The sequence below is a fragment of the Nycticebus coucang genome, chromosome 14 (genome assembly GCF_027406575.1).
Source record: "Nycticebus coucang isolate mNycCou1 chromosome 14, mNycCou1.pri, whole genome shotgun sequence".
NCBI lineage: Eukaryota > Metazoa > Chordata > Mammalia > Primates > Lorisidae > Nycticebus > Nycticebus coucang.
This window is the reverse complement of record NC_069793.1, coordinates 4,674,076-4,694,755: the sequence shown is the minus strand read 5'-3', so window position 1 is coordinate 4,694,755 and position 20,680 is coordinate 4,674,076. Positions and strand designations below refer to the sequence as shown.

Sequence of the window (20,680 nt, the reverse complement as noted above, 5' to 3'; positions counted from 1 at the left end):
GTGAAATTAACAACGGTCTCAGCAAAATCATACCTTAGCTACTTAAGGAACTGTCTGAACTGAAGTAAAAGAAACAGCAAACACCCGAAATCACTTTTACTTAGTTCCATGAAGTCAGGGACCTCCCCACTCCCAGTTTCAATCCCCTGCACCACACTCACAGTCGGCCCCGGTGCCTGCACGTCAGTCCCAAGGGGGTGACAGTGGCCACTGAAGTCCTCCTCATGCCAGGACTGTAACCACAATTCTAGAAACAGAATTGCATGTTTTCACTTGGGCTTTTAACCAACTAAGATATGCTCAAGTCAGTGACACAATTCTGCAGTTGTCTAAATGTTCTAAATGAAGAACTTGACATTTACGACAATAATAAAACTTTGGGTTTCCTCTAAGCAAGCAGATGTGCTGCCTTTTATGGAAAGCCCGACAAACTCAAGCCAGAGTGGATCCTTGATAACATCTACAGGCGCCCCAGGAATGGCTCTGCTCCCCCTCCTTCCATCTTGGCTAAACTATCTATAACCACCACCACCCCCAAATCCCCACCCGACCTCAGGACCCACTAAGCCAGGAGGTCTTTCTCGGTCCCCAGTCCCCAAGACCCCTTACTATGGACCCCAACCCCACCCAAAGTAGACTAAGTCTCTGGCAGACCCCGCCCCAGCCACCTCCATGCTTTTGGCAGTTCCCAAAAAGCCCTCCCTGTTCTCCACACCTGGCTGACAGACTCCTGGCTATCTGGGGCCCAGGGTAGAGCCCGTATCCTCTGTGAGCCCGTCCAGCTCCTCCTGCCTCCCCCGAGCATGTTACTGTACCACCCAACGGGGACCCAGTGCAAAATGGGGCCCAGCTGCCAAGGGGATGTGCACCTTCCCACACAGCCCCATGGCCCCCGTCCCAGCCTGGCCCTGCCTCCCACTTGCCCGGCATCTCCCCAGACTCCCCTCCTCCACCCACACACCAGCCTCAGCTCCTGTCACAGCCTGGAGCTGGCCCTCTGCCTGTCCACCCAAGTTCCCTGTTCCTGCTGGCCCAGCCCCGTTCCCATCCTCTCCAATCCTGACACACACACTCACATACTACTCTCACACAACTCACGTTCATGCTCCCACACACATACACGGCCCCAGAGGAAAGCCACAATTAACTCTGAGGTCCAGGCAAGTTTCCTGAGCAGGGACCATATTTCAAAGGTCAGAGAAGCAGGCAAACAGGAAATGCACAGGGGGCACGTGTGGGGCCACAGCAGGAAATAAGAAATCACTTGCAAAAGATAAAATAACAAAAAGAGGTCACTTGTTTCAGACACCTTCAAGTACAGAGAAAGAGGACAGGGGCTTCATGGTTTTCACTAAACAGGGAGACAGGCTGTGTGTGTGTGCGTGGTGGGGGTCTCCCTGCTATGGCCCTGATGCGGGGCCACCAAGGCCATGGGGTAAGTGGAGAGGCGGGGCTTGGACGTGGCCCCACGAAGGAGCTGGCCCTGGCCTCAGCTCAGCCACTCTGTAAAATCCCAGGAGACAAGCAAAGGACTTGCTGGGCCATTCCACACAACCCAAACTCTGAAGTGACAACTCAGAAGAAGCCACACCAAAGCAAGGTGACAGAACAGTGCTGGTGATGGCAGGCAGGGCCCCATCTGTGACCCGCCTCCTTCTTAACCTAGTGGAGGACAGATTCCACTGGAACATAATTACCATTTCAAAGGCTCTGAGAAGTCCACAGTGAGGAAATTTAGTTCACTTTCTATCCCCCAGGACTTTCCAAAGGTATCTGATCGCAGAACCATTTTTTTTTTTTTTCAGTTTTGACCCAGGGAACACAATGTGAAAAACACTGGCCTAGAGGCAGAAGTGAACTGGGAAACACATCAGTACACTGACTAGGAGGGGCCAGCACAAAACCGGCAGAGGTACAGAGGAGTCCTGGAACGGTGGGGTCCCTGGCTCAGCACAGTCCCCTCCCAGGCCCCAGCCACCTCCTGCCTGGTTCCCAGATAAGGAGGTTGATGTGCACCAAGTGCAGGCTGTGCCTGGGAGCCATCTTTTGGCCATGACTTTCTTGACCTGGCTATTATGAAACTGTTTGCAACTAAGCACCCCAGGTACAAAGGACAAATGGCCAGCTACACACACAAAGGACCCAAGGGTCTCTGACATAGCTTCATGCAGCCAGCCTAGCTACCACAGAACCCAAATGACCAGGGTCCCGCAGCCAAGGTCCTCACCCACCACTGCTGGTTTGTATGTGCTGTCTGTGTCCAGCCAAGATTAACAAGGGGAGGAAACGCTGACCACCAGGGCCACTTATCAGAGGCAAACTGCTTTTCCAAATTAATGGAGTTCACACACAGCAGAAATTTTCCTGAGAGAAAGTAATTTCCCCTGAAAGCCATTTCCCCTACTAATTATGTGTTAATTGGGCGAACACCTCTATCTCCTCCTAGGGTCTCTGCAGGTGCCTACTGGGGTAGGGGGAGAGGTGGGAAGGGATCAGACGCCCAGTAGCCTGGGAAGGAAGGAGACAGGCCACCAGGGCTCCACAGCAGGCACCTCTGCCTCTTCCTAACACACGTGTGCACACACCCATGCACACACAGATTTAGCAACTGTGGAATGCTACCAGCTCAGTGATATGGAGGACAAGCTGGTAGGGAATATGACATTTGATTTGTGTTTGCAAATGTGCGTTCTCACTAATTAGAAGGTTTAGAGCAGAACAGAGAAAAATATGTATTTCAGAGTCCCTGTTTGACTTGCCAGAAACCAGCCCATTACTAACATTCTTATTTTCAACAAAATATAGCATTTTGATTACATACCATTTCAGTTCAACAGCTCCCGGCTTGCCAAGCTCCCGGAAGTGGCCGTCCTGGGATGCAGAATGACTTGGGAAGGAGAGTCACTACTCTCCCTCCGTGGAACAGGTCAGTAGCTTCCATCCAAGGTCACAAGGCCACCTAAACTGGCACCAACTGGCCACTTAGGCTCATATGGGAGGCAGGAGGACTGGCCAGAGCTGCAGACCACCCAGGAGAGTGGTTATGACTGTTACTGTCCCCTCTAGGCCTCAGTTTCTGCATCTGTTAAATGAGAAGGCTGAGGTCTGGGCTGACAAGGAGTAGTCAGCACCATGCTTATATAAATGCACTGGGGGCTCTTTAGCAGATTTGCTTTATAGATTGAAGAAAACATTCTTATAACTTGAATAGCAGTAGACACTGGAAACTCAGTCTGCCAATTCTGGTTCTGCCTGCATGAAACTGAGCGAGTTACTTGACCTCTCCCATCAGTTTTCCCATGTACAAAATGGAGACAGTGACAGCCCATAACCCACAAGGCAGCAGGAAGGATTAAAGGAAATCAAATGCCTTTTATAACCTGGCCAGCACACTGTAAATGAGAAACAAAGTTAGCTATTCCCTATTCCCGGGTGGTGCCTGTGGCTCAGTGGGTAGGGTGCCGACCCCATATACCAAGGGTGGCGGGTTCAAACCAGGCCCCAGCCAAACTGCAACAAAAAAATAGCTGGGCATTGTGGTGGGTGCCTGTAGTCCCTGCTACTCAGGAGGCTGAGGCAAGAGAATCACCTAAGCCCAGGAGTTGGAGGTTGCTGTGAGCTATGAGGCCACAGCACTCTACCGAGGGTGATAAAGGGAGACTCTGTCTCTACAAGAAAAAAAAAAAAAAGGTTAGCTATTCCCAACTATTAAGTCTAAATTTTATAATTTAGGGTGATTCACAGCAAGATGCATTTATTAAAAAGTTTTTTTTATTAAATCATAGCTGTGTACATTAATGCGATCATGGAAAAGTAAAGATTTTCATTAAACACAGATCTCAAATAAAGCAACCCATAGAGACTGCTCTTAATTCAGACCAGTATCAAAACTACCCTAAGCACAAGTTTCTTTTAAATGTCCTTCAAAACCGGGAGGCACCTGTGACTCAGTGGGTAGGGCGCCAGCCCCATATGCCAAGGGTGGCAGGTTCAAACACGGCCCTGGCCAAACTGCAACAAAAAAACAGCCAGGTGATGTGGTGGGCACCTGTAATCCCAGCTACTCAGGAGGCTGAGGCAAGAGAATCGCCTAAGCCCAGGAGTTGGAGGTTGCTATGAGCTGTGTGATGCCACAGCACTCTACCGAGGGCAATAAAGTGAGACTATCTCTACAAAAAAAAAAAAAAAAAATTCCTTCAAAACCAACTAAGGAGGTACATCTAAGGTAGCATGTGCACCCATGTATGGTTCATGGCTCCCCACAGAGCCCACCCCACCCATCTCAACTGAAGAGTGACAGGCTGAGTGCCCAAAGAAGGTGTGTTCCCCCCAGTGGACACTGGTGATGCCTACCAGGCTGACCTGGTCCTGTCTAGCAAAATGTGCTGCATCTGAATCTGTGCTGCATCCTGAGGACTGGATCATCCTTTGGGTAGGGACCAGTATTTGATGAAAGAAAGACAGAAAAGGGTCAGTTCAACTGCAGGTAACAAAGACAGTACAAAGCCCATGTCCACAAGTGCAAGGCAGATTGTAAGAATGTAGTCCGAGGCTACACAGCAAAGCCAAGGATCCACGAACAGGGACGCAGCTGGTGGAGACCCTAAGACATGACCATGCAAATTACCACCAGGGCAAAATAGTCTGCCAAGCCCCCAGGAGTCAGATGGAGTCTCTTGGGTTGGCACAGACTTGTCATTTCCATGGGAAGAGGTGGGACCATCCCAGGTCCCAGCACCCCCCCCACGCCCACTGGAGAGGGAAGCGGCCACTTCCCCTGTATGGTTACAAAGGTCTCATTGTTCTTTCCCACAGAGAGGAAACTGGAGCACTGAGCTCAGAATGCATTTCAGAATTGGCAGAAAAGAACATCTGGGGAAGGAAACACATTTCAGAAACAAACATACCTTTGTACCAGCTTTTATTTTCTTTAAGTGTTGAAAAAAAGAATAATAATAAAGACATGCCAAATTTATCATCACTCTACAAAATCTCTTTATTGAGCAAAATGTGGGAGCTCTGCTTTCAAACGATCCACTGTTCCTGGAAAAGAGCAGAACATGGGAGCCAGGCCCAAGAGCCGTGCCGGGAGCCAAGCAATCTTAAAGACACTACCTTGGGCTCCAAAGACACATCTGTCCCATGCCAGCAAATGAGACAGATGAAAACAATCAGATAAAAGGAAAAACTCAAACTATCGTCACGAGTGCACCGTTGCTCTTAACTCCTTGCCTCCCGGTCTCTGAGGAACTGACATTTCTTAGTTCTAAATATGAACATGGGTTTGGGAGCTGCCTACAAAGCCCAGCGCTGAGGACCTGCTCTGATTATCATGGAACCAAGCTAGGTTTCGGAATCCGGAGAAGCCCAGGGTTCTGCTATTGCAGCCCTGAGGTGAGCGGTCCAGCCAGCTTTTGCTGAGGGCCCACAGTGTGCCAGGGCCTCTGCAGGCAGGTACGGAGGATGAACAGAATGTCCTATAAAGCCCAGAGAGCAGCTCTTGCCCTCTTTCCTAAGGTGCCTGGCCCCAGTGTCACCAGTCCCTTACATGCCATGCCTGACCACACTTTGAGTCATGCTGCGGTGAGATGCTCCCTGTGCCTGACACCACTTAGTCCTTGTAGGAGGGGGAATAACTGTCACCCCATGGTACAGAGGAGGATACAGAGGCACGAGAAGACCAGCAACCTACGCAAAGTCACTCTTGGGTAATCAACGACAAGGGGAGATCAAATACTCAGGTTCATTCTACAAAACTTAAAATTTGTTTTGCTTCATGGGACAACTATTGAAAGACTCCCCCCTCCCAAGATCTCTTTGCAAAAAGGGTCAGACACAGGAGCAACATCCACAGTGGGGCAGATCTGCCCCCAGGGTGCTTAGGTGACTCTCCCCCCAACACGCAGAAGGAAGCCTGGCCTCTGTCTGGCTCCCTGACCACACTTCCTGGTCCTGCATTCCAGGACAATCCCTCCATCCTCAGGAAGATGAGGAGATGGACCAGGGAAAAGCACACTGCAGCCCAGGCCCCACGGCAGCCCCTTCTCAGGCAAGGAGAGCAGGTCCCAGGAAGACTTGGATTTGGAGGGAGTAGTCTGGCCAGGCTGGCAGGTCAACAAGCCTCTGCTGTCCATGTGTGGGCCCCACCCAGGCCCCCATCTGACCAGGGCAGGGCAGATAATGGGACCTGAAGGCAGGACACCAACGCCCCACCATCCCTGCTGCACACTGGCCAGGGCACAGAGTCAGCACACACCTGCTATAGCAGTGGTTCTCAACCTTCCTAATGCTGCAGCCCTTTAATATAGTTCCTGTGGGTTGCAACCCACAGGTTGAGAACTGCTGTGCTCGAGGCATAAAAGACTCCCGGGCTAGAGAGAAAAGGAAGTTAGGAAAGGCCAGAGTGCAGCCAGGCCAAGGAGGCGGCTACTTGGTCCCACCTGTCCAGTCCCACCTGGACTTACAGCCAAAAGACTAGGAACTCTCATTTCACAGGCAATGGGGAGCCACAGCAGGCTCTAGAAGAGGGGGTGTTCTTGGGAAGCTGAAGCAAGAGAATCGCTTAAGCCCAAGAGTTTGAGGTTGCTGTGAGCTGTGCCACCACAGCACTCTACCAAGGGCAACACAGTGAGACCCTGTCTCAAAAAAAAAAAAAAAAGAAGAAGAAGAGGGGGTGTTGAGCTCTATTCACAACCATAAAGACTCAGTCCAGCACACAGGCAGGAGAGTAGCGTCTCTAAGTATCTCAGCATTCTCACTGGACACAGGGCCCTGTTGCTGGCCCCGGGCCAAGGCAATGACCATCCATTACGCAGGTCAAGGGAAGCCAGATGGAAGAGGGATCTCTGTCAGAGGGTGAAGACCATGGCACCCAGGCTCCCCTCTCTGCCTTCAGCAGTCAATGCTGAAGGTCAATGGTGGTCAAGGAAGCTGACAATGTGAGGGCACTAGAAAGTCCTGCTGGTCAGATGGTGGAGGGGGAAGACCCCAGAGAGGGAGCGGCGGCTGTGAGAAGACAGGAGGAAAGAAGGCAGCGTCCCCTAGAGACTTGTCTGAGCAGGGAGCGGAGGGTGCACACTGGTAACACCTACAGACAGAAGGCCAGCCTCCAAAACACACCCTGTCACACCTCTGATGCAGCAGACGCCGGGAGGGGTGGCAACCACAGATACCCACTCTTGATCCTCCCGGACTCCCAGGCCCACCCCACCAGGGCTCCAGCTGCAAAATAAAACACTGACTCCACCAAGGCCTGGACTCTGACTCCGTATGAGATAGATCAGACTCCACACGGCAGGCAAGCCGATGTGACACGACCTTCTCACCCAGCTACTAGGCTGAGGCCACCTGCAGGGCCCTCTCAGCCCACGGTAAGAATCACTAGACAGCAGGAACCCTGGCGGCTAACAGTTACCGAGTGCCCGCCTGCAGCCAGGCCCTATGCTGAGCACTTCTCAACATGGTCTGTCTGTATCCTCAGGACGGGTCTGCAGGGGCAGACGATGATCCTCCCATAGCGGTAAGGAGACTGACGCCAAGCACAGTTAACACACAAGACTGCAGTGCGGAGTGGAGCAGAAACTGGAGCCCAGCAGGGCCAGGCAGGAGGGGGCCAGGCGTGTCCCTCCAGGGGGCTAGACAGGTGAGCAGCCCTCAGGACCCCTGACCCTACGGTTCATACACCACCCCCCTCGACAAAGTCGAGCATACAAGGGGGTTGGCAGGAAAGGAGGCTGGGAACATAGCAGCCGCTGCGTGGAGGCCCACACCTAAGAGTGGCTGCTGGACAGAAGCTTGTGCTGGTGGGGTGACCCTCTGGAGTGTCCACTGGTGACCACACAGCCTTAGACACTGTGGGCAGGCAAGAACAGAACGAGCCCCATCTGTTCTGACACCTACAGAGAGCTGGAGGGGGACACCTGAACCAAATGCAGCCTTCCTGCTGAGGACCTCAAAGATCGTAAGTTGGAACGGGACCCTGACTTGGCCTTTCCATCTGCTTTATCGTGCTTTGCTGATACAAACCAGTGACCTGTTTCCCCATATAAAAACTCACCTGAAGCCTGTGGTGAGAAGGTCAGCCCAGCTTCCTAACAAGATCCTCAGGTATGGCCAGGCATGGTGGCTCACGCCTATAATCCTAGCACTCTGCGAGGGCAAGGCAGATGGATTGCTGGAGCTCAAGAGTTGAAGACCAGCCTCAGCCAGAACGAGACCTCGTCTCTTAAAAAAAAAAAAAAAGTCAGGTGTTATAGCGGGCGCCTATAGTCCCAGCAACTTGGGAGGCTGAGGCAAGGGACTTGCTTAAGCCCAAGAGTTTGAGGTTGCTGTGAGCTATGATGCCACAGTGCTCTACCGACAGTGACAAAATAAGACTTTGCCTCAAAAAAAGAAAAAGAAACCAGCTGGGTGTTGTGGCAGGCACCTTGTAGTCCCAGTTACTTGGGAGGCTGAGGCAAGAGGATCACTTGAGCCTGAGAGTTTGAGGTTGCTGTGAGCTATGACAACTCCATGGCACACTACCCAGGGCAACTGAGACTTTGTCTCCAAAAATAAATAAATAAATAAATAAATAAAAGATCTTCAGTGTATGAGTGACCACCCACAGGTGGGAGGTGACAGGCGTGGTAGGGTCGCATTCTCAGCCACACTGCATCCACATTGGAGCACCCAGAGGAAGCCACAGGCAGGTCTGTGGTCCAGGACTGGGACACCGAAAGGTACAGAAGACCAGCAGGAGAAATGCTGGTAGCTCTGAGTAGGGCTCTCTGGACCCTCAGAGACAGGCAAAGAGGCCACCCATGGTCCAGAGCCCACCAGGGTGGCGAGACCCACCTGGATCCTGGAGCAGATCCCACATCAACACTCCAAATTGTTATTCCCAACCTGGGGTCCCACAGCCTCAGGGGCCACGAAGGTGCACTGGACCCAAGAGGGGTCCTCCACACCATGAAAAGCCACATGGATCTCCAGTAAGAGGCTGGAGGAATCCCCACCAACCTCCGCTTCTGGAGGGCCTCGCTCTGCCCAGCCAGCATGCATGTCTGGGACCAATAAACAGAAAGATTATTACTTAATAAACGTTGTTTCCTTAAGAGGATAAAATCTTTCAAAGCAGATGGAAAATTTTTTAAAAATTAGAATTGGTAGCCAAAAAGTTGGAAGCTGCTCTTCGTTCTGCTCTTTCATCTTGAGCGATCCTCCCTACATCTCAAACTGTTTGCTGCCCAAGTGCATTATCCTTCAAAGAGAGGGGGACTGATGGGGAACATGGGGTCCCTGCACCAGCTGCTGCACCAGCTCTGCTGCAGTGTCAGGGGGACACAGGCCAGGCAGCTGGGAGGACCCTCAGGCACAGACCACCCAGGTCAGCAGACGGAGCCACAGTGGCCCCACCCTGTCTCTGAGCCTGCCCCATGGACACGGCCCTCTGTATCCCAGCCCGCTAAGGCCCAGGAACCCAGCACAGGGTGACCATTCCCAGAGGTGACTGTGCTGGCTGTGCCCAGGTCCCCCGCACTGGGAGCACTCCACTGCAGGATGAGGGATGCAGCAACTCAGCCCCGCTGGGAGGGAGAGCTCAGCTGTGCTCTGAAGCAGGCACACACACAGGTGACAGCACACACCAAGCCAGCACACGGCCCGTATGACCAGTCAGCAGTCTGTCCGCAGTTCTCCACGTCCTCTTCAGCGGCAGCCACAAGTAAGGCCAGGACTGCGGGAAGCAGCAGCCATAGTAGCAGAACGAGCGTCTTCATGGAGAGGGCAGAGGTAGGTGCTCTTCTGCCTCACAGCACATACAGCCCCTAGAGTCAGGGCACTGCAGCAAACTCGGCCACTAGAGCAGTGACCAGGTGACAAGCCCCTGGACTCTGACAGGCACAACCTCAAAAGGACAATACTTTGTGTTCAAATTCCGGAAGGCACAATAAAAATGCCACTCACTCAGCCACCAACTGCAGAGTTTTAACTCAAAACCAGCAATATTTCTTTTTAGCATAAAAATTCATTGTTCCTTTATTTCTTTTGTGCATAATTAAAAATATTCACATGAAGTTTTTTGAACTAGTGATGGGTGCAGATGCCTAAGCTCCACCATGATAGCTTGCGGAGTCTAGGCTGCAAAAGGTTGGCAGGTATCACGTGGACACACAACTTCACGGTCCGGTCCATTTGGGGTGCACTGGGTTTCCCAAAGTAAAACAGCTTTATCTGTAGCCAGCCCTCTCAAGAGTCCAGCCTCAGAAACAGGGGCTCTTACTGCAGGGAGGTGGGGCGCCCATACTTGGCCCCAGAAGCCTTCTGTCGCATCACAGGACAGTTGTTCTCCAATCTAGGAAACAGCCGGGCTAGATTTCAGGTTGGAGGAGGGGGATCTCAGCCATGGGAGAAGAATGGGAGGGACCCGCTTCCTGGACAGAAGCAGCCTCGGCAGCCTGGAGTCAGCTACTGAGCAGCTCCCAGACTGCCCGCTGGAGCCAAAAGGCAAAGGTGAAGACAGTTGTGCCCAAGCTAGAAGGACCACGGAAGGTTCCAGACTCTGAGGAGAGGATGGGGTAGGCCAGGATGGCACACTGGGAGGAAAAATTGCAAAAGTTTTCTGAGAAAGGGAAGGACATGATGAAAACTCTAATTTTAGAAAAATTAGTCTGGCCAGAATGCGAGGTAAACGGTCACAGAGAAGCAAAGAGCCCAAATCCAAGCTAATGTCAAGGACTCCAAATCTAGTCTTTCACTAGAGGCAGGTGAAGCCTCAGGGCCCCATTGTCGGGGTGGAAGCCTGGAAGCCACCCCAAGGCTCCAGCTGGAGTGACGAGAAGGCCGGGAGGCTAGGACAGCGTGGCTGCACCCGTGTTCTCCAGTCCCCTTTGGGGAACCCAGTTCGCAGTGGGGAGACGTGGCCTCTGCCCATGGAAACAAGCTCCAGACCACGTCTTACTCTAAGCCATCTTGCAGTAGTGAGGACACGGAGCCTCGACTCCCACCACAAACACGGCCTGCTCCTTCCTGGGGTGGAATCCAAAGTGGCAGCTGCCTGAGAGTGGACCAAGTCTGGAAGGCACCCAGGCACCAGGGCTGACGTGTTCCGGCCGCGGCCACGCGCTCGGGCAGCTATTAATGCCCTATTGAGCAATTTCCTGAGCGCTCTGCCAGGCAGGTACCGCCTCCCCATCTGGGCTAATAGAGGGCCACAGCCCAGGAAAGAAATTAAAGGTGCTGAAATTTTGTTCTGGAATGAACTAGGGGAGGGGAGCAATAATTTACTCAGTAATTATATTTGCCTTTGGGCTAATGCTGAAATCAGTTCGTATTCAAGTTTGCTCCCCGAGCAGACACTGGCATGGTGAGGCCACAGGGGCGTCTCAGGCAGGCAACCCAGCTTACACAACACCTCTGAAGCTCTCCATGAGTGCCAGCAAAACCACAAATGTCAAGGCCACTCCACACCAGCAACAGATGAATTCATTTCCACAGCCAGAGACCACTTAAAACCCAGCCCTCTGACACCTGTTGAATGTCACCATTTACTGTCCCCAGATCAGGAGATCAAAGGATGGAACCTGATAGGCTGGTTCTAAAGCTGATCACAAAAGAGTGACTGTGCAAGAAGAGCCAGTGCATTTTCTCAAAGGGACAATGAGGAGGGAATCTGCCCAACTGACCTCACAATATACTCTGATGCTACAGAGATTAACACAGCAGGACACTGGTTCAGAAAGACACCCACCTCCAAAAGAGCACAACGGAAGGTTCCAGAATCAGGAGCAAGATATCTGTGGACACACCGCATACATGAGAGAGTTACCTTTTAAATGAATGGAAGAGGATGACCAGCTAGGCATTGGGACATCTCCCTGTCCACCAGCTAGAACCTTACCTCATATCCCATACTAAAAATAAATAAATAAATCAGATCACTAATGTCTCAGTGTAAAACGGAAAACAGTAACAGTCCCAGAGGAAAATTAAGGAGAATATTTATTTATTTATTTATTTATTTTTAGAGACAGAGTCTCACTTTATCACCCTTGGTAGAGTGCCATGGCATCACAGCTCACAGCGACCTCCAACTCAATTCTCTTGCCTCAGCCTCCCAAGTAGCTGGGACTACAGGTGCTGCCACAACACCCAGCTATTTTTTTGTTGCAGCTTGGCCGGGGCTGGGTTTGAACCCACCACCCTCGGCATATGGGGCCGGCGCCCCACTCACTGAGCCACAGCGCCACCCAAGGAGAATGTATTTATAATCTAGCGGTAGAGGAAAAAGGCGTGAAATGCAGAAGTCACAGGGGAAAAGACTGACAGCTTCAATTACGTAATACTTTTAATGTCTTTTTGATAACACACTGCCAGAAACAAAGATGAGAGTCTATAGACAAGAAGGGAAATCTGAAACAAATGTAAAACAGAATACCTGAAACAAACAAAGACCTCCTACAAATCAGTAAAAGGATAGACAACTCATCAGAAAAATGGGTTAAGACTAAGAATAGGTGATTTGTAGAAAAATAAATATAAATGGCAGGAAAGGGTAAATCAAAAAGTGTTGGCAGTCAGGTGAGGGGGTGGCTCACGTCTGTAATCCCAGCACTCTGGGAGGCTGATGGGGGCAGGACTGCTTGAGCTCAGGAGTTGGATACCAGCCTGAGCAAAAAGCAAGACCCCATGTCTACTAAAAATAGAAAGATCAGCCAGGAGTGGTGGCTGACACCTGCAGTCCCAGGGGCGTCTCAGGCAGGCAACCCAGCTTACACAACGCCTCTAAAGCACGCCATGAGTGCCAGCAAAACCCACAAATGTCAAAGGGCTGAGGCAAGAGGATCACTCGAGTCCAGGAGATGCTGTGAGCTATGATGACACCACAGCACTCTACTTGGGGAGAAAGCAAGACTGTGCCGGAAGAAAAAAAAAGTATTATAATTTTTAACCAAACTGGTACCAACAACGACAACTTAGAATCTAGTAGTTGCCAGCATCAGAAAAGATAAGGGAAGGTATGTATTCCCACAGATGTTTGGTAAGGTGTAAGATGGTCCGGTGTAAACCTCACTGTGCCAGTATCTTTAAAAACATAAATGAACATACTTTTTTACTAGGAATGTATCTTACAAAAATGCCAAGGTGTTCACTGTAGCATGTCTTGTAATGGCAAGAATTCTGGAAAAACCTTGGGAGGCTGAGTAGGAGGATCATATGAGCCCAGGAGTTCAAGGCTACAATGAGCTATGATCTCACCACTGCCCTCTAGCCTGTGTGACAGAGACCCTGTCTCAAAAACAAACAAAAAATACGTACAGAATTACCATATAATCCAGCAATCCCATTCCTGGTTATATGACTAAAAGAACTGAAAGAATCTCAGACTGATACTTATACACCAGTGTGCATCATAGCATTTTAAAATTTTCTTCCTACCCTTTTAATTTTTTTTTTTTTGCATTATACATGTAGCATTATTCACAACAGCCAAAGGCAGCAACAACCCAAGTATCCATGGACAGATGAGTGAATGAACAAACGTGGTATAACCATACAATGGAGTATTATTCAGCTGTTAAAAAGGAAGGACATTCTGACACATGCCATGCCATGGATGAAACTCAAAAGTGTTATGTCAAATGAAATAAGCCAGATATCAAAGGACAAATATTGTACGATTCCACAAATATGAAGTACCTGTAACAGGCAAATACAGAGAGACAGAAAGTAGAACACAGGTTACCAGGGGCCCAGGGGAGGGGACCACAGGGAGTGAGTGCTTAACAGGGACAGAGTTTGTTTGGGGTAATGGAAAAATTTTGGAAATAGATAGTGGAGATGGTTGCACAATACTGTAAATGTATTAAATCCACTGAATTGTATACTTAAACATGGTAAAAGGACAAATTTCATGTTACATATATTTTATAGCAATTAAAAATTTAAAAAGGGGGGGCGGTGCCTGTGGCTCAAGGAGTAGGGCACGGGTCCCATATGCCGGAGGTGGCGGGTTCAAACCCAGCCCCGGCCAAAAATCACAAAAAAAAAAAAAAAAAAAAAAAATTTAAAAAGGGGGCAGCGCCTGTGGCTCAGTGAGTAGGGCACTGGCCCCATATACCGAGGGTGGTGGGATCGAACCCGGACCCAGCCAAACTGCAACAACAACAACAAAAAAAAGTAACTGGGCGTTGTGGTGGGCGCCTGTATTCCCAGCTACTCAGGAGGCTGAGACAAGAGAATCGCCTAAGCCCAAGAGCTAGAGGTTGCTGTGAGCCATGACGCCACAGCACTCTACCGAGGGCGACAAAATGAGACTCTGTCTCTAAAAAACAAAGTAAAAAAGAAATTTTTTTTAGGATATGCTTCCAAATTTAAAATAGCCAAACAAGGAAGAGGAAAGTAGACCCAGGAAAGCAGTTTTTAAGACAACCCATTTCTCTAGGACAGCAGTGCCCCCACAGAGTCCTATCTGCCTGGCACCTGTGGGAAACACCAGGGTTGAGACCAGCTGCAGGCAGGCCCGATCACGGGGACAGTCCCAGGCCTTGGCTCCAGGACGATTCCTGTGTGATGACACCAGGTAAGTGTCCAATGGAAGGTCCAGGGAAGGCACCGAAGAGATGCCTCCTCTGGGAACGTCTGAGGATCCTGAAGGAAGGAAAACTCTGTAAACCTCGTGCTGGAAGAGGCCTCAGAGACTGGCATCATCAGATTCCATTTTATAAATAAGAAAACTGAGGCACAACAGAAAGGGAGCACACACACCACCACCCCCAGGTCCCACAGGGAGGCAGTGATGGGGACTGAGAGCCCTGCAGAGTCCTCAGTGGCCTTGGAGCAATGATGTGCATGTGCCCCCCTCACTAGGCACCCTGCTGGGAAAGAAGCCACCATCAGATTCTCACTGGGCACCTGAGACTCCCTAATAGCTGAACATCACTCTCCTCCCTGAGCAAATCCTCACCTCAGTTTAAGCACAAGAAAAACTGCATTAGGGTAAACTGAACACAGATGCTTAAAAATATTCAATAAATTAAATATCCAATAAAGCAGATAAGAAAATACCCAGATGGCTCGGCGCCCGTAGCTCAGTGGTTAGGGCAACGGCCACGTGCACTGGGACTGGTGGGTTCAAACCCAGCCCAAGGCTGCTAAACAAACAAAAAAAATACCCGGGCATTGTGGTGGGCAGGCACCTGTAGTCCCAGCTACCAGGGAGGCTGAGGCAAGAGAATCACTTGAGCCCAAGAGTTCGAGGTTGCTGTGAGCTGTGACGCCACAGCACTCTACCCAGAGTGACATAGTGAGACTCTGTAGAAAAAAAAAAAAGAAAGAAAATACCCAGAAAGTAAAATCTTTCCACTACTGAAAAAGGACTCAAAGGTGACTTCACCAAGACAGCCCCCAGGGGGGTCCACCACAAGGGAGACCCCAAGTAGGAGAGACAGAAAACAGCAGACTCGTGGCAGAACCCACAGCATTCCAGGCTAATCAGGATGTGAGGCTCCAGCCACATGGCTGTTGCTACCCTGGCAGCACCAGGACCAGGCAGTCACCCAGCTGACAAGACCAGGGGCTCCAGCACAAGCTCAAGCCAGGCCAGGGCCAACAGGGAGGCCTGCAAGCAAACCAGGAGGAAGCAGAAACCAAGGCCAGACCCAGGGCCACAGGGCCGACTACACAGGGCTCAGGAATGCACAAGCCGCCACTGTGCTGATCAGGGCACAGCACAAACCCCAAACACCTTCATCCCCTCCTGGCCTCCAACTAGATGGGGCGCTGCAGACTCTGGCTCTCAGTCACGTCCTTGGTGAACTGTTCCAAGGGAACCTGGGGACTCTTCCCCTGGTGACTTTCCCATGATGGCCTGGAGGGAAAAGCTTAGGGAGCCCCAATCGCAGCAGTGAGACAGACACTATCGCCCCAGCTTGGCAGATGAGAAAACTGAGGCTGGGGGCAGCAACTCACTGTCTAGAGCTGCAGAGAAAGCAGGCAGAGTCAGCCAGCAGGACCCTGGGGCCAGCTCTTGGTACAGCACAGCTGCCTCCTCACATCACACTGGGGCCCAGGCTGCCCCCAGGAAGGCCCCCAGGGCAGCCTGGCTAGGAGCCAACACACGCTGCTCTCTGAACAAATGTGTGAACAGAGCCACAAAGCCAAGGAACTGGACGGAGCCCAGCGCCCACCAGAGCCCCCATCCCCCAGCAGACTCCTCAGTCTGAGAGAGTGTTAAGTGTCAGTGAGGCCTCATAAACCACAAGTGTCCGGTTCCCTCTGGGCTTCTGCATGGCTCCCCACTCCCAGCGCCTCCTCAGGGCCCGGGCCCTCCTCCCAAGGCCAGCGCTGGCTCTCAGGCTTATCCCCATCACTGGCACATTTCTGAACTGTGGCAGGACGACCTCAGGCCACATCCTCCAACTGTCCAAACAGGGACGTCCTAGCCATGGCTCATGCTGCTGAAAAACGCAACCAGCCAAGATCAAGTCAATCGATGCATACACGTGTAGGCAAACAAAGCATGAGACCCACCCATGCAATGGAATAACACTCAACCATCAAAAGCACAGAAGTACTGGCACATGCCACGACACGGACACACACGCAGGCCTCGTACCGAGTGAGTAAGCCAGACACGTATTCTGTGATTGTGTTTATATGGAGTAACCAGAAGAGGCCAGTCACAGGGAAAGCAGATTGGTGGGTGCCAGGGACTGCGGGGAAGAACTACATGTCATGTTTAATAGGCATGGGTTTTATTTGGGGGTAATGGAAATGTTTTATAACTTAATAGAAGTGATGGTTGTAAACGTTGTTGAGTACATCAAATGCCTCTGAAGTACACACCTTAAAATGGTTAATGTTATATTACATAAGTTCCACCTCAATTAAAAAAAAAATTCAATACCGTTCACCCAGGACAGATCTGACTCCAGCCTACATTTTCCATCACCCCTGCTCAAAGTCTTCCAGAAGCTTCCACTGTCTTCTGAATCATACCCAGACTCCACAGCACAATCTGGCCTCTCAGCAGAGACCACTGAGTGCTTGAGGACAGGGTTCTGAGACCCCCCCACAGGTCACCCGAGGATGGTAAGGGAGCACCCCTGGGGCCCATCTCTCCACAGCTGCACATCAGCCTCTGTTTCCCTGCCCTCCCCTCGACGTGGGAAGCCCTTCAGGGGCTGGCCTTTATTTGCCATTCCTTCCCATCCCACACCCCACATAACTTAATGTCAGACACCAAAGAGAACCGGCAACAGTGCTAAGGGCTGATATGGTGCAGGTGCATGCTGACTGGCTGAGCTGTATTACTGTTCCCATTTTACAGAAGAGAAAACTGAGGTGACAAAGGTGGAGCTGCCCAAGCGCCCCACCACGGTAAGCAACCAGCAACGCTGGGATTAGACCCCGGGCACCAGGGCTCTGTCCACAGTGCTAACTACTCCAAAACACCGACTCGGGCCACAGCAATAAAGGATCAGTTAGCCAGCTGCATGGCTATCTGAGCTCACACACAGAAGAAAGTCCTGACTGTGTAGTAAAGCCTCCACCCTGTCCAGGCCAGAAAGATCAAGGACCCTGTTACACAACAGCAGTCACACCGGCTCTGCCACCTCCGGTCGCTCACCTGGGCCAGGCATGCTACAGGTACTGCTCCCAACTGCCTGGGAGAGGAAGCGACTAGATAAGGGCTCTCGTCACAGAGAAGTTATGTAAATTGCTCAAAGTCAAACAGCTGCTGAGCTCGTAAAGCCAGCCTAGTCCAACCCCAAAGCCTCCATTTTCGGCCCTGGTAAACCATCATTGCAAGGCAGAAAATGACGCCAGGACCTCACCTGACTATATCCCCACTACCACCCCCACCCCTGCATGCAAGTTTTGCTAAATGCCTGAGCAGTGACAAGGTAGGGCTGAAATTAAACAGGTTCCAAAAACAATAGGAACCAAGAGATAGATCTCCCCAAAGAAAGCTGGAATAAATGCTGGATCGGATTGACTGGGTCATTTCTTGAATTTGAATGAGAGGCTTACAGGCACAAGGGCCCTGCTTTGGAGGGAACTCCATATAGCATCTAGTTAAACAGGACTGCTAGGCCTCCCATGGGCCAGGCCTTGGGCATCTGTAGTGAACTCCCCTGGGGGGTGGGGAATGTCTGGACAGGCTGGCTTTGGAACGAGTGCCCAGTTAGAGAGGTGAGGCCTGGGGAACTCGGGGCTAGGAAATGCTGTCCTCAGCACCAGCACCAGTAGAACAAAGGCATTTCCACGGGCTCACAGCTTCAAATTGCAACAGGAAGCAATCAGGAAAAATAATTAGCTGCCCACTTACTGGCTTTGCTTTGGACTAAGGCATATACCTAACACAGAAAATCTGGGACATAACAAATTATGAACAGTCAAAACAGTTCTGCAGAAAGATCCCTGCCTGTCCTTCCATTTTAGGACTGGATTTCCACGTTAGCTGGTGCTCCCAGGCCTTGCTTCCTAATGTTAAAATAATCAGCTCTATTTTTGACTCACATACAACTGAACTCCACAGATGTAATTCCTTCTCCTTAGGGGCTCAAGCCACATGGATAAACGGCATTCGATTCTAGCAACATCACCCCAAAACATCCAGAAAATCTAAAACTGCATGAGGTGAAAGACAACACAGCTGGCTCAGAAACCCCCCCTTTAAAACATCCAGTTTCAAAAAAAAACCCTTTTGCCTCCATGACCCAGGCATTTCCGGAAAGAAAAGAAGCAGTGTCAGCCTGAACTACCCAGATACTGTCATTGTTTTGTCTTCACCTTGTTTTGCTAGCACCAAACATGGCCCAAAAATGTAAACATGCCGGGAGGGATGAATTTGGGGTGAAACTACCCAGAGACCCTCCAGGCTGGGCAGCAGCAGAAGGACTTGAGAGAAAAGTTCCTTCTGCTCCTGGCTGACCCCCCTCCCACAGAGGGGCTGGGCAACCCCCTTGGATGTCCCTGCTGGAAGAGGCCCAGACAAAGGGGCCCAAGGTCCTTCCCCCAAACTGCCACTAAGGAAGAAGTACCACGGTGCACAGGTACCTGCTGGCGCTGCCCACTTAGCCGGCCATGCTCCAGGAAAACAATACACGCACTTCCGAAGAGAATGGTTTAGGTAGCAAGAGGCTGGCTTCAAAACCCACATGGCAATCTCCAAATTAAAAGAACATGTGTAGCGTTTCACAACTGCTTAGGTTTCCGAGGCCTCCTGACCTCAACTCCACCCCTTGGGACACACCAAAAGTTGGAGAGAAAGTTCCCCAGCCCTCCATCTCCCCAAGGATGTGTACAAGTGAGGCACGAGCACATTTCCCTACAACGCCACTCTGTGGGACCACGTCACCCCCAAGCAGCTGGCCCCGGGGAGGGACAACGGTCAGCTGCGGCCGGGTGCCACCATTTGGGGCCTCAGCGGCCAAATGGGTCATTCGGGTCGCCCGGCACCCGGCAGGTGTCAGCACACTAGCAAACCCACAGCCACAGAGATCAAAGGGGCAGCGCCACAGGCCAGGCCGCCCCGCGCATGGGCTCAGAACTTTCTCGCTGTAACTTAAATCAGCTCTCGGAGCTCGCAGGCCGGCCGCGCCGCCACTGGCACAGGCCCGCGAACAGAGTTCCCCAACTAGTTCCCAACAGGCCAGGCCAGCCTGGCCCGAGGCCACACCGTCGGAGCCCCGCCCGGGCACACCGGCTTCCCGCGGGCGCATTTCAGAGCGCGCCGGGGAGCGGGCAGGTGAGGACCCGCCCGCGCCGCACCTGGCGGAATCGGCGCCGCCCCCGCGCCCTCCTCGCGGGTCCGGGACGCCGCGTCCCGGGAAGGGCCCGGCGGGTGAGACAAAGAGCCGGCGCTTGGTCCCCAGGAGGCCGGGGTCTGCAGCGCGCGCCCCAACTCGTCCCCAACTTGCAAAGTCGCTTCCAAAACGCGGCGCGCGCCCGCGCACTTGGCCGCGGGATCGCCCAGGCCATTGTCCGAGCGGCCCGAGCCCACCTACCCGCGGCGGGGGCCAGGCTGCAGCCAAGCGCCAGCAGGAGCAGCGGCCACGGCGGCGGTGGCCGGGGCGGCGCCGCCTCCATGTTGTCCGGCGGCCGGACGGGCCCGCGCGGCGCTCACTCGGGCTCCATGGCGCGGCGGCGGCAGCGGCAGCAGCGACTCCTCGCGCGGCTCCCGGCGCCGCCCGCCTCCCGCCTCCCCCCCTCCGGCGCCGAGGAGCAGGACTACGGGGAGGAGGGAGCAGGGCGCGCGGGAGCGGAAGCCGTGCCGCGTCTCCGCCCCCCGCGCCGCCGCCCGCGCCGGCCGCGCCCTCCCGCGGGCGCCCCCCGGAGCCGGCGCGAGGCGGGCGCCCCGGCCTGGGTCCCCGCGACCCCTCCCAGTGCCCCTCGCCCTGCCCTGACGGCGGCCGCAGGGAGTCTCCGCACGGGGCTGGGGCGCAGTGTTTGCACCCTCCGGGGCCAGGCGGCTTTTCTTGTCAGGGAAGCAGGTGTGTCACCTGTTGGAGTTAGCTGCAAGGACCCGGCCTTTACGAGTGGGGAGACTGGGGCACCGGAGGAAGGGCGGGGTTGCCCAAGGGCACACAGCGAGGCAGTCTCAAGGCTGGGAGCCAGGGGTCCCGAGCCAGGTCGGTGGCTCTCCTGCCTGTGCCTCCACCCGGGCAGGGCAGGGTCCCGTTGGGGCAGCCCCGCG

The 20,680-nt window shown here is 52.5% G+C and overlaps 1 protein-coding gene across 4 annotated transcripts in view; it reads right to left on the bottom strand.

The window, feature by feature from the left end:
- Window positions 1–20,218, bottom strand: part of LRP5 (LDL receptor related protein 5) — a 110,930-nt gene extending 90,712 nt beyond the window's left edge. For 2 of the 4 annotated variants that reach the window (XR_008374195.1, XM_053561202.1), the window contains exon 1: window positions 19,992–20,187. Coding sequence is in view for 2 of the 4 variants with exons in the window: in XM_053561202.1 (XP_053417177.1) it covers window positions 19,992–20,073 (82 nt within the window). In the remaining 2 variants the exon portion in view is untranslated. Of the gene's footprint in view, window positions 1–19,041; window positions 19,110–19,991 lie in introns of those variants that run through there. The other 2 variants (XM_053561200.1, XM_053561203.1) reach the window with 2 other exon arrangements.
- Between the last annotated feature and the right edge of the window lie 462 nt (window positions 20,219–20,680).